Raw genomic sequence first — 13,761 nt, 5'->3', positions numbered from 1 at the left:
TGTCTCTGTGTCTCCCAGTGGGTGGAGGGCAGGAAGACAGAAGGCCTCACTGTGACTGCTGCTGCAAAAGGGCCAGACCACCTACCTGTCTGGGTCGTGGAGCAGGGACTGGGATGCTGGGCTTCTCCTGCTCAGCAGCTGCTGAACACCAGCCCAGGTTTTGAAGCTGGGTTGAGACTCTCAGATAGATCTCTTTTGGGCTTTTCCTCTCCTGGTCCTTTGGCGGGAAAGAACAGATTTTTGAAATCCTGCCTGTTGGAGGTTCTGGGTTTCAGGCACCCATCCTTGAGGCTAATAGATTATAAAAGAAAGCCCAAGAACTCCCCAGACAGTGGTTTCTCAAGTACTGTGGTTTCTAGCCAGTCTACCTTTCCAGCTTTCAGAGCCCTTTTACTACTTGTTGAACAAATTATAGGGTGTTCATTTGTGTTTAGAAGCAAAGAGAAAGGAAAAGCGAGTCTATGTCATCTTGCTCCCAGACTGGACCTGTTTACCTTTAAAACTGCGGAAATATAACATAGTTCTATTTCTTCTAATGCTGTCTTTTCAGGATTTTGGGGAGTATCAAGAAAGCTACTATTCAGTACAAACCACTGAGGGAGAGCAAATATCCCAGCTGATTGCAGGCTACATCGACATCATCCTCAAAAAGGTATTTCATACTGATGCACGTTGGAAAAGCTGCTGTTTTAGAACACTGAATGATGTTGCTCCCTGGGTGGGGAGAGTGGAACCTAATTTGAATTACTTGATTCACGAATTTCATATTAGTGTTCAGATCACTTGAGTGTGCAGTCCTTCGTCTCAAGATCCTACGAGAACTTGCATTTTAGCTGCAGCTCATATTTATGTTATTACTGCCAGGTAGTGAACAGTAGTGCCTCACTTAGCTGTTGAATGAGACTAGCTAACCCCTCAGCAGCTTCCTCTCTAGGTAGTTAGGTTATGCCTTCTAGCCTCTTTAGAAACCCAGGTTGAGGGGTGCCTGGGTGGCTCAGTCGGTTGAGTGACCGACTTCGGCTCAGGTCATGATCTCACAGTGTGTGAGTTCGAGCCCAGCGTCAGGCTCTGTGCTGACAGCTCGGAGCCTGGAGCCTGCTTCCGATTCTGGGTCTCCCTCTCTCTCTGCCCCTCCCCCTCTCATGCTCTGTCTCTCTCTGTCTCAGAAATAAATAAACATAAAAAAAAATTAAAAAAAAAAAAAGAAACCCAGGTTGAGGGTCTGAAAATGTTCTTGGTATTTTTCCTGAAATTTTTTTTTACCAATTTTAACGGGGTTATATGCCATAGTGGCATGCTATGATTGACCACGACTTCAAGATACAGCCCACTGAGATAACCAAGTTCTACCAGAACGTCAGTATATCTACTAGAACATCTCTATCTTACGTTAAATAATGTATTTTGTATCGCTTTTGTTTTTGTTCACCTATCCCTTCGTCCAATAAAGGAATTTTGGGTAAACCTCAATATTGTTGCTTGTGTGTAGCTCCTTCTAAAAGGTATCTTCAGAGGTTCTGGTGTCAAAACCTGCTGACTTTGTGGGTTCTTGTTCTTGTTTTTGGTCTCGTTCTACCTCAGAAACAAAGCAAAGATAGATTTGGATTAGAGGGGGATGAGGAGTCGACTATGCTGGAAGAGTCTGTTTCCCCGAAGAAGTAAGTATTATTAAGAATGCTGGAGAACCCCCTTCTCCCTAAATGGGCAGGTTTCTTCGTGCCACCTCGGGGCTCAGTTACCATGAAGTCCGAAACATGGCGGAGATGACAGTGGATGAAATAGAGGAGTCTTCTGGAATTGTGGTCCCCAGACCATCATTTTCAGTGTTGAGTATGTCTTGTGGGAGGAGGCGGCTATGGATTTCGGGGAGACACTGAGCAAGATGTGGTCTTTAACTCCCATCTTTGGACACAGTGAGTATTCATGAATCCTGTTCTGCAATAGCTCAGTGAAATCTGATAACCTGCGTCATTTTCATCAAAGGCTGGAGAGTGGGCCTCTGTTTAGTTCTGTGCCCGTGGGGCAGGGGTCTAGCCGATGGAGGAGTTACTGTTTATAGAACTCTTACTACGTGCCACGTGTGTCATGAGGCAGCACAAATGGTTAAAAACATGGACTCTGGAGCCAGATTTAAGTGGGTTCAAATCTCAGGTCTCTTTTTTTCACGTGTGGCCTTGGGGACATTACAAATTTCTTCTGCCCCTTCATCTCAACTGTAAAATGAGAATAAGGATAGTACCACCTTGTAAGTCTTATTTGGATGATTCAGTTGTTAATAAAGCATGTAAAATGATGCCTGGCACATCATAAATATTTCCTGCTCTTATCATCATTTTCAATTCAGAATAGTCTCAATTTAACTTCATTTTGTAGGTGAAGAACCTGAGATGTATTAAAATTAAATAACATCTAATTAGTGATACTTTGGGGAAGTCTGAGCGCTTGCTCCTGTTACATTACGTAGAGCATTATAATAATAAGCCATCTTGTCTACACTCTGTGTATCTAGCATGCTGTCTCCTTTGATCCCAATAACAACCCCCCGATGTAAGAGGTAGACCAGATATCATTGCCAGTTCATGACTGAAGAAACCAAAGCTCGCAGAAGTTACTTGAGATGCATACATGTGGCAGAGTCAGGAGTCAGTTCGGATCTTGTGATGTTTCTTCTAGGACACTGCCAGAAAGTTCTAGCATATTCAAGCATATCGAACTTGCTAAGTCATAATAATTGCATCTCTAACATTTCCACACTCCGTCACTTTATCCCAATTTGCTTCATAATTACTTTGAAGGTGATTTTCCTTGTGTCCCCTATTTTAGTACACAGTTTGCAACCAAACGTGATGTGATGCATTTCACATACTTGCTGCCCTCTTGAAGAACATCTTAAGTCCTTGGAATTACTAATGACTATAGATGGAAATCAGTAAGCTAGTGCTTTTTGCCAGGGTGAGTTGTTCCCTCAGAGGGCTGTGTTGCACTTGGACTTCTAAGAGCAGCTGAGTAACTGTATGAGCCTAAAGCACTGGGGCCTCTTCTGCCTGGGATTCCTGTAGCCCCTTCCCACTGCCTAGGGCATCACGGTGAGATTTGGTCACAGCAAAGAGGAGGAATGGTCCAGAGTGGTCCCCATCAGAAGAACTGCCACTTTTCCCTGCATCAGACATCAGCTGAGATCACAGACTGCAGATGACTTCCTACTGGAACCCCTATATCTACCCCCCTTGGTGCCAACCCTTCCACTGTTCCTCCATGGATGCCTGCTGTCTGATATCCTAGCATGGCTCATGAATTTTGCCCTGAACAATAAGGAATGATCGGTGATGGTGGGAAAACCCTAGAACAGAGGCCTGACTTCTTAGTGCAGCTGCTCACCCAATCTGCCCCCTACAACCCCCCCCCAACACACACACACACACTCCCCCAGACTCTCCTTTGCGGGTGTGCCCTCTGGGGAGCTGTGGCAGATATACCACCTTCATATGATCAAAGTCCTTTACTTCTCGTTCTAAGTAAATAGCAACAAGTAAAAAGTTAATTTTTTTTTTTAACTAGATATCCTAGGAATCTTCCCAGACTTTAGGTGAAGTCCTCTGGAGGAGGTGCCAAAGTCTGTCATATCATCAGGGCTCCAAAGGTGTTTAAACACCTTCTGTGGTCAGTGGCCTTGGACCTGGGGAAGGAGAGATAAGCTGTGGGAGATTTTCTTTTAGTTCCTTTCTACACTTCCCCCTTCAACCAAGAAGACTAAATGACCTGTGTCTCCAGTGCTTAGAATAGAACCTGGCCCATGGTAGATATTTGTTGAATGAATGCTCTTTCAGGTACGATTTACCAACTAATAGATCACTGTATCCTAAACTTTTTCTTAGACCTGGAACATCGTTGTTAGAGGAGTATCTGTGTGTTGGTTTGGGCAGCCGGGGAGGGGAGCAGGGAGGGGCATGGAATTCTTTAAGAAGGACTAGTTGCATTATATCATGAATCCGTTGGGAATGGTTCTTTATAGTAATAATTATAAAAAGATGCAGGGTTCAGGGAGTCTGGGTGGCTCAGTGGGTTAAGCGTCTGTCTCTTGGTTTCAGCTCAGGTGATGATGTCACGGTTTGTGACTTCGAGCTCCACATCAGGCTCCATGCTGATGGTGTAGAGCCTGCCTGGGAATATCATTCTCTCTCTCTCTCTCTCTCTCTTCTTCCCCTCCTGCCCACTCTCAAAATAAATAAATAAACTTAAAAAAAAAAAAAAAAGATTCCGGGTTCTTCAGGGTATTTGAGTATCACTTCATTCACAGTCCTGTCTGTGCATGTCTCTTTTGAATTGACCTCCACAGCGTAACGCAGCAAACTGCTGTGGCACTTATGCTATCTTATCATTACACTCCCTGCGAGCGGCCACCTCCCAGTGACCAGACCCTTGTCCCCTGCAGGTCTACCATCTTGCAGCAGCAGTTCAATCGGACTGGAAAGGTGGAACACAGCTCTGTGGCACTGCCCGCCGTGATGCGCTCAGGCTCCAGTGGGCCCGAGACCTTCAACGTCGGCAGCATGCCCTCCCCGCAACAGCAGGTCATGGTTGGGCAGATGCACCGAGGCCACATGCCCCCGCTGGTGAGACTTCCCCCACGCTTGCCCTGCGCGTCAGTGCGCCACCTCTGATGTGCGGGGGCGGGGGGGACACCAGCCCTGGCGATAGCTTGTGTGTGTCATCGTGTTCTCACTAACTCCCATCTGAGCCATGGCTCTTCAGCTGTGCCGTTCTGACGCCTGACTCCCTGGTGCTCCTGTTAAACCAGATGCTTCGGGGCACCTGGGGGGGCTCAGTCGGTGAAGCATCCAACTCTTGATTTCAGCTCAGGTCATGATGTCATGGTTCGTGAGATGGACTGGCATGGGGCTGTGCACTGATGGCCTGGAGCCTGCTTGGGATTCTCTCTCTCTCCGTCTCTCTCTCTCTCTCTCTCTCTCTCTCTCTCTCTCTCTCTCTCTCTCTCTCTCAAATAAATAGAAAGGAGGGAAGGAGGTGGGTTAGTAACTCCCTGATCACAGGTGTCCTCTGGGGCTGGAGAACAGCCATGACCTCTCCACATGACTGGTGATTCAGAGCTATAGAACCCTGGTTCCCTGCCTTCACAGCATCAAGCTGTTAACTAGCCCAGGTACCCCTTAGAAGGTCTTAGAAATAGACCAGGTCTGTAGTGATCCACACTTTGCCCTGAGTGAATTGTTGCTCCTTCTCCTGCTGCTGGTCTGGTCTGCCTTCTCAAGGAATCATGTGCTTCCGGGGAAGAACTTTTTAAGAGCTGAAAAGCCTATAAGCTCAGAAGAAATGTGACTCTGAAGAAGCACGTTGACTATGGGTTTTGGGTGGAATCTGTCCTTATTTACTAAGAATAGTTCTGTGTGTAACGTGTGTTTCCTATGTTTGAGATCTTTTGTCCTCAGTACTCAGAGTAGGGTAGCTTCCCTGCAAGAATTCTTTCTGGGCTTTTTGTCACCTAATTAAGCTCCACACGCTCCTGATCATAACCTCTCTATTGCAAACACCCATATCAAGCATTCTGTTGATATAATCAGCCCCTTGCCTGAAATGGGACGCGGTTGGGGTTGTTGAGACCCACCGTGAGCCACTCTCTCTTGAGCCCAGAGTTCACTTTGGCCTTGTTTTGTATAAAGGGTAGTGTCAGTTCCAGCAGCCAAGGTATGACTGCCCTGTGGTCATCTGCCTTTGCAGACCTCGGCCCAGCAGGCTCTCATGGGGACCATCAACACAAGCATGCACGCTGTCCAGCAGGCCCAGGATGACCTCAGCGAGCTGGATTCACTGCCACCCCTAGGCCAGGATATGGTAAGTATTATTCATGGTTGTCAGTTCCGTGTCTCTGCCCTGGCAAAAAAGCTGGGTGTTGCATTCTGTCTGCATTCACCTCCAATAAGGGGAAGTGGAAACCTAGGGTTTGTTTTTTTTGGTTTTTTGTTTTCACTATATTGAGGCTTTGTAGTGGGGTGGTACCCACAGGAAGAGAATCGTGGGGCCAAGAACTTGAACTCTGGAATCAAGTGATCTGGGCTCAAATCCCAGCTCCAATGCTAGTGTCTATGTGAATCCAGGCAACTAAGTCTCTCTAAGCCTCCGTTTTGTCATACATGCACGGGGTCCTTGTGAAGACGTGGTAATCCCGTCGTGTGTGGCATTCTTAGCACACTACCTAACACACTGAGCTCAACAAGTATCAGCTGTTAGGTCAGTGCTTCTCAGACGTTAGCCTGCATCAGTCACCTGGAAAGGCTTGTTAAAACACATTGTTGAGCTCCTTGTCTTTTTTTTTCTCACTCAGTAGGTCTGGGGAAGGGCCTAAGGCTTTGCATTTGCAACAAGTCCTCAGGTGCTCTGCTGCTATCTGAGGACTGTGCTTCCAGAACCACTGCCTTAGTGTTCAGCTTTTCAGTAGGGCGGGGTAAATAGCTGCCTTTCTGTAGGTGCTGCTGCACGAAATTCTCTGGCCTGTCCCTACTCAAATGGTGGCCCGTGGACCAGTGGCATTGGCAGTACGTAAGATCTCTTGAGAGGTGTGGAATCTGGGGCCTTATCCCAACCTCTGAATCAGGAAACTCACGTTAGTGGAGGTCCCAGCTGTTTGATGTGCACGTGAAAGTTGCTGAAGGACTAGCACTGCCATTCTCTGCCCTGCTTTGCATATTCCAGTTATCTGTAGGAGCTTAAAGTTGGTTCAAACTTTAGCTTTGAGGCTAAAGGCTGAGGCCCAAATCAATCCATGTCATTGAGGGCGGGGCCTGCTTTTTTCATCTCCCCAGGTGGTTCTAATGGGCAGTCATGACTGAAAACCACCAAGTTAGGACTGACAGGGCCATCTTAGCCCAGAGCCAAGTGTAGTATTTAGCCTCACGTTGGCCAGCAAGCATAACTGCCTTCTAAGTCCTTCCTGCGCACTGTTTTCTCACTTGCATACTTGTATATCTGCAGGTGCAATTGTACTCAGTGTTTTGTCTCCCAAGTACCTGAAATCATTAAACATTTTGCAAGGGGAAACTCCAGAGTAAAAATACATAAGGCAGACACCCTGCCATATCCAGCACTATTGTGAGATAGTTTTAAAATATTTGGACTTGGGGCACCTGGGTGGTTCTGTCTCTTAAGCCTCTGACTTTGGTGCGGGTCATGATCTCACGGTTCGTGCTTTGGATCCTGTCTCCCTCGCTCTCTGCCCCTCCCATGCTGACACTCTCTCAAAACAACACAATTTTTTTTTTAATATAAAATATTTGGACTTAACATTGTTGCTTTACCAATTTTTAAAGAACTAGTATACAAAAAAATATTAGTGCTAGACATATCCTAAATCTCGATGAATATTTTGGGAATGTTTTGGGAAGCAAGTCAGCATCTGATGTTACCACAGGGTCATCCTTATGAATGTAAACGATCATTTATTGGCTAACCCCAGAAATGCCAGGAAATAGAGAATTTGCTATTTATAGCTTCCAGTGAACATAAAGTCAAAGATCTGGAAAGGTTTTTAAAGACCATTGAATTCCTACGGTAGAAGAAACAGGAGGCACAGGACATAGATGCTATTTGCCCAAGGTCATGTCTCTTGTTAGTGTTAGAACTGGGTCTAGAATAGAGGTCTTAACCCACCCACCCCCAGGTCCTTCCAGGACAGGTTTTGCATCTACACCCCATTCATGTTGTTAATAAAAGACAAATTTTCTGCTGACAAAGAACACCCATGAGCTGAAATACCCTAAATCTCACTCTGCTCGCTAAAAGTGTAGGTGGAAATTATCAACAATTGTTCGTGCTGATATGCAATATTATCACGAGACATTAATTATTCTTATTTTTTACTGAATTTACCTAAATAAAACCATGTAGAATTTTTCTAAGATCCTAAAAGCTAAAGAGAAAGCAGTGGAAGAAACCTGGAGAACTCCCATGCCATCCAGCATGAGTGAATGAGCAAGAGGCCTGTGAAGGGCATGGCTGACTTCAGGGCCTCTTTGGTGCCGGCCCAGTAACCAGAGTATAGACAAAATCTTGGTATTGTTTTATAGCGTGACCCCTCTGGTGTCCTGGGCAATCCCATGCCTGTAGTGACTGTGTCATGTACTTGTCTGCTTTTGCAGGCGTCCCGGGTATGGGTTCAGAATAAAGTCGATGAATCCAAACACGAAATCCACTCCCAGGTCGATGCGATCACAGCTGGAACAGCTTCAGTAGTTAACCTCACTGCCGGTAAGTCTCTGAGGGCTTTGTGATGTGTTGTGGTTTGCTTCTTAAAAAAAGGACTCTTCTTTGATTGAAACAACAGATTTTCATATAATGAGAGGCTGGTCTATTTTTAGGCACACTGAGTGCTTCAGGCAGTTTTTCCGCACTGACCCAGGAGAAAGGTGGGGAACATCTCATTCCTTTCCATAGATATCATACATCCTTCGAAAAGCACTTACGTAGCTCTCCTCCTTATTCATCAGCATGATGGACGTGCCTCAAAGTGTATGGAGACGAGTGTCTCCCTTCTGGGGCTTACAGTCTAAAACTGGCTTTGGATGAATAGACCCATCACGTGTGCCTCCTTCTATCTTGTGGCACAGCGTGACTCCCACCTTGCGCTGTCAGGTGAGAGCCCAGAAATGTCTTGGCCTCATGATGCAGCATTTCAGTGGTTCAGGAACAGAACTGACCGGCCTAAGCTGCTGACACAGACCTAACGGAAAGGGCCATGGGACGCCAAGACCTGGGGACTATGCCAGTGCTCGTGCTCAGTATTTCAGCTTAGGAGGCCTTGGGGCAAAAGATTTGGGAGGGGCAGCACCTCAGAGACAGGAAGCCATGTGTCTCCCTGTTTGCATCCAGCTTTGTGTCCGACTCCTGCACAGTGAGGGCTGATGCCATCGCCCATCTGGGCTCTCCTCACCCTTCACCACCCTCCCTTCTCTGTCCCAGGTGACCCTGCAGACACCGACTACACAGCAGTGGGATGTGCAATCACCACCATTTCTTCCAACCTGACGGAGATGTCCAAGGGCGTGAAGCTTTTGGCAGCCTTGATGGACGACGAAGTGGGCAGTGGGGAGGACTTGCTCAGAGCCGCGAGGACCCTCGCGGGGGCAGTGTCGGACTTGCTGAAAGCTGTGCAGCCTACTTCTGGAGAGGTGAGCTCCTGGGGCACACGGTCACCCAGGTTCTGGGTGGCAGGTGCCACCGTGAGTGCTACAGGGCTCTTGCTCCCTGAGCTGTTCCTTCCATCTTGATGGGGCATGTTACCAAACTGTGGGGCATAGAGTTGGTAAACTGGGTACGGAATCTGTAGTTCAACTTTTGGGATCGGTTGAGCTCTTAGTAGGAAATTTCCCTTTCCCCTCACCCCGGGGTACTTGATCAGATACAACTTCAGAAGCTAACACATATGGTCAATACACATTCAAAGGGGATAAAAATTTGTGTCCTAATTTCCATAAAGTGCCTATCACCTCCCTACCCGCCGAACAAAACTCATTGATTGAACATTTCAAGTCTATCTACCTGTTGCTGGTTTATAAGACATCAGGCCCTTCCTTGCACAGATTGTACCAGGGTATTTAGGTCTCCCATCTGGCGGACGGTCTGAGACTCTCTTGTAGGTGAGCCAATCCTGAGGGGTTAGCTGTCTGATGGCACTTTGGAGGAACCGCATTTTCTTTCCAACCAGTGTGTGCTCTTTGTTGTAGCCTCGACAGACAGTTTTGACTGCTGCTGGAAGCATCGGACAAGCCAGTGGGGATCTTCTGAGACAGATCGGAGAGAATGAGACTGATGAGCGATTCCAAGTAAGATATCTGCAACCCCTAATTTTGGAAAGGAGTCTAAGCGATGGTCTAGACCCAAATGGGGAGAATGTGTGAAAAACCAGATCTTCAGTGGGCTGTCAAGAATAAGATTGAGATGGCTTACGTTGGGGATGAGGTCCCTGTTAATTTTTTTAAAGAAATTTTTAACTAAAAAACTCGTTTCACTTACGTATCCCACATCATCACTGTAAAGCACTTACTTAGCTATTCTTGCTAGTCTGGATGCCGAGCGTTCATTAAACACAAAAGTGGAGGGAATAATGTCCTGAACTCCCTTGTGTCTACCATCCAACCTCTGTAATCATCGACTCATGGCCAGGCTTGTTTCATCTTCTGGGAGCGGTTTTTAAGTAAATGAGCCCAGAGTCCCCCATGGGAATGAGAGTGTGGACTCCCATACACTGCACTCACAGGTAGCTTTGGTGCCCCCGCTCTTTGTATCCAGAGGTGGGTCTGTTGTCTGTGTCGTAGCCCAAACCAGCATGACGGGAAAGCCTTTTTTTTTTTTTTTTTTTTTTTTTTTTGTCACTCTTGTTCAATACCAAGGATATGTGCTGTTTGTCCTCTGGTGCACAGCTGTAGCCACTGTTGGCAGCTGGCTTGATGTGCTGCCAGCTCAGACTGGAGCTCAGCTTGTCTGCCACTGTTTCCAGCCACCACAGATGAGGGGAGCTTCAGGCTACGATGAGCTGGGCTTCTCACATACTCGTGGGCACATGCCCTCCATGCCTTTCTCCTTCTCTGACGTCCTCATTTTGAGTAGTACATAACTCCATTCTGTTGAAACCTAATGGTTCAAGCCCAGGTTCTCTGGAAGAGGCCCTATTCCAAATCCCATGTCAGGTTTACTGTCAGGGAATTACACAGCATTCAGAGGAAAAAGATCATTCAGCTTTACAGTAGCGTTCAAGTTTCTTAATTCACGAGTGCCGATTCAGCGTGCCATTTCATCCGGAACTACCAAGCTGCATCTACACAAGATGCATCGGTTACACTAAGACAGGGTTGTACATGTTGGGATACGTGGAACGTGTACCTGCATCCGTAGATGTAGCTGTCTCCTACTTTGCACATAGTTGCGATGCTGGGACCATAGGACTCATTTATGTTCTATCTACAATGCAATAAGACAGCCAGTGCTTAAACACTGAAGTCATGCTGGAGGGTGAGACCCATAATGGGTGGTAGCAGTATTCTTGGAAGCCATTCTAGGCTGGGATGGCCAGTAAGACTAACTTGAAAGAGAATTTACTCCAGACCACATAAATATATCCCACTAAATTCAAGCAAACACCCTATCCTGCCTTGGCCTTGGCTAAACCCCCCAACTGCGCTTGTCTTGGGCATTGATTGTTTTATTAGCACAGGTAATTCTTGGTAGGCAGGGACCTACTTAGGAATTGGGTAAGTATGAGATTCAGCTGTTGGTGTACTAGGCTTAATTATCTTGAGGTGGTCAACTTTCTTTCCTCAAAAATATTACTTCTTTCCCCAGAGTGTTTGGCAAGGTGGAGAAGCAAGTCACAGTTCTTCCTGAGATCTTTCATGCATCCTTGTATTGTTGAAGGCTTTCTCTCTTTTCTTTCTCTCTTTGGCAGACTGTTACACTGTCACGTATAAATGCCAACTCTGATCCCTGTCGTTTGTTTCTATTTAGAGGTGCTAGGAAAGCAGGTTCACGTTCACAGTAAGGTCCTGCAGACTTTCTTACCAGTGAAAGGCCTTACTTTACTGCTTTCCATTTCTGTAAGGTCTCTAGGCAAACATCAGTGTAGTAAGGTGATCCTGTAACCTCTTAGAGTTATGAGTAGCCCCTGGCTTTCTGACATTGGATTTCTTATGCGCTATTTTTCTGATTCTTGAGATCTTATCTCAGAGCTTTTCTTGGGTTCTCAATGTACTGCATGTTCCCAGAGTTAACAAAGATTTATTTTACACGGGCTACATAATAGGGGTCTTGTTGAAAGGTTTGACAAAGGCCTTGTCAGCAACTGTAGCTGTAGTATCACGTTCTTTTTCTAACTGTATTTTTTTTGGACAAAATTAATAGGAAGAACAGGATTTCTTTAAATGAGTCTAACAAAGCCCTTTAGAACAATCGTGAGCCTACATGACCAAATCTTAGTCCCTGTGTGAAAAGACGAATTCATATCAAGCGAAAGAATACTGTGACCTACTTTGGAAAGATTTTTTTTTTTTAATCTTGTGAATAATTTGTGACATTCAAGTTGAGTGTGCACTGAGCATTGAAATAGGTGTTCAAGAACTGTAACTTGGGCCATGTTGGGAGCAATTTCCAAAAGTTATGTGGCCAACAAGTGCCAGTCAGATCCCAAAAGCATCTTCACTTTTTGGCACCTCAGGCCTTGCTTTTTCCTTGGACATTCAACAAACCTTTTAAAAAAAGAAAGATAAAGACTGAACTAAACTGTTCCTTTAAGACTGTTTGTTTTTGTCCATTTTAAAATCTGCGTATGTGGTCATTTTATGGGTTTCTGATTTGCCTGGATAGCATGTAGTTTTTGCTCTGTGTAAAATTGTACAGGGTGAACACCGCTTTCAGTATATCTTCCTGTAAAATGTCTTCTTGTAAAGACTCTTTGGGTGCCCTTTGCATTCAGAATCAAAAGTGCTTTTCATTATCTGATGAATTAATAAAGACTACTGACCACATTTCCTCTGGGAGAAAGCCTGGACATGTTCGTTCAAAATAAAAATGGCTCATATATTTGGGATATGTTTGGGAAGGCATTTCCAAACCAAATAAACTACCTTCACTATTCAAAGAAAGGAAGCAAATTAAATGTAACAGTGATTATTCTTCAGGCCCCACAGATGGGTGACAAATCTGGTGGGCTGAATCAAAGGATTCTCCACCCTGCAGACAGAGTGCCTTTTTGTTGAGTTGAAGCATGAACTGATACAGAAAGGCTCAAAGCTCCTTGCATCTTCAGTGAGGTCGTAGCTTATAGCTAGTCTATTTATGTAGGCTCCCTTTCCACTTTTCATAATAATCTAATCCCTGTCCAGAAGACTACGGAACCCTGAGAATAACTTACGTTCAGAGCACTCCTTGGCTCTTGAGCTGTAGGTAATGTCTGTGCATGTCCAACATTGCCCTCTGGAGGCAGAGATGTGGCTGAATTTTTGATAGTAGCTTGGATCTTTGTGCAAAATGGAAATCCAAATGATAAATTTTTGTGTGACAGCAGGGCATGATGACTTGGAGGCCATGAATTCTATCCTTCCTACAGTATGTTGTATTTATGGCATCTGGATAGATTTCCAGCTTTTCCTGATCTACTGCATCAATCACATATTCAAGAGACTTAAGACTTTCGGTGTTGAAGTACATGAATGTGAATCAGTGGTTAAAATACAAACTCTCCCCTCAAATCAACCTATTCTAGATTTAAATCTTTGTTCCTTAAGGCATAGGAGACTATGTAGCTAGGATGCAAGTCTCTCTCGAATTACATCTAAGGTAAGTTGACATTTCAGAAAAATAAATGGAAAGAATATTCTCATGAAGTACTGGAAAAAAAAAAGTTCAAATGGAATGTCAATAAAATGTTTCATCAGACACCGCATTTTATTTCTAGGCTGTGAAGGGTGATAAAAAAAAAATAGTAAATGCCTGTTTTTTTGTTTTTTTAATTCTCTTTCTAAATAGGACGTTTTAATGAGTTTGGCCAAAGCTGTAGCCAATGCTGCCGCCATGTTGGTATTAAAGGCGAAGAATGTCGCCCAAGTAGCTGAAGACACGGTCCTACAGAACAGGGTGATTGCCGCTGCCACCCAATGTGCCCTTTCTACCTCTCAGCTGGTGGCGTGCGCCAAGGTAAGCCAACTGGCACCCCTGGCCCTTTCGTCAAACTGTCACATGCTCTCGTTTGCCCCCAGTCAC

The 13,761-nt window shown here is 45.4% G+C and overlaps 1 protein-coding gene across 10 annotated transcripts in view; it reads left to right on the top strand.

Annotated features, from left to right (window-relative positions):
* TLN2 (talin 2) overlaps positions 1-13,761 on the top strand; it is a 433,652-nt gene that overhangs the window by 275,637 nt on the left and 144,254 nt on the right. For all 10 annotated transcript variants that reach the window (XM_027067412.2, XM_027067414.2, XM_027067413.2 and 7 more), the window contains 8 exons: positions 551-652; positions 1,582-1,658; positions 4,433-4,613; positions 5,737-5,850; positions 8,151-8,259; positions 8,971-9,179; positions 9,735-9,833; positions 13,528-13,695. In XM_027067412.2, coding sequence (XP_026923213.1) covers positions 551-652; positions 1,582-1,658; positions 4,433-4,613; positions 5,737-5,850; positions 8,151-8,259; positions 8,971-9,179; positions 9,735-9,833; positions 13,528-13,695 — 1,059 coding nt within the window. The remainder of the gene's footprint in view (positions 1-550; positions 653-1,581; positions 1,659-4,432; positions 4,614-5,736; positions 5,851-8,150; positions 8,260-8,970; positions 9,180-9,734; positions 9,834-13,527; positions 13,696-13,761) is intronic.

The sequence above is a fragment of the Acinonyx jubatus genome, chromosome B3, assembly GCF_027475565.1.
Source record: "Acinonyx jubatus isolate Ajub_Pintada_27869175 chromosome B3, VMU_Ajub_asm_v1.0, whole genome shotgun sequence".
Taxonomy (NCBI): domain Eukaryota; kingdom Metazoa; phylum Chordata; class Mammalia; order Carnivora; family Felidae; genus Acinonyx; species Acinonyx jubatus.
Note: the sequence above shows the minus strand (reverse complement) of the source record. Positions and strands in the feature narration are given on the sequence as shown.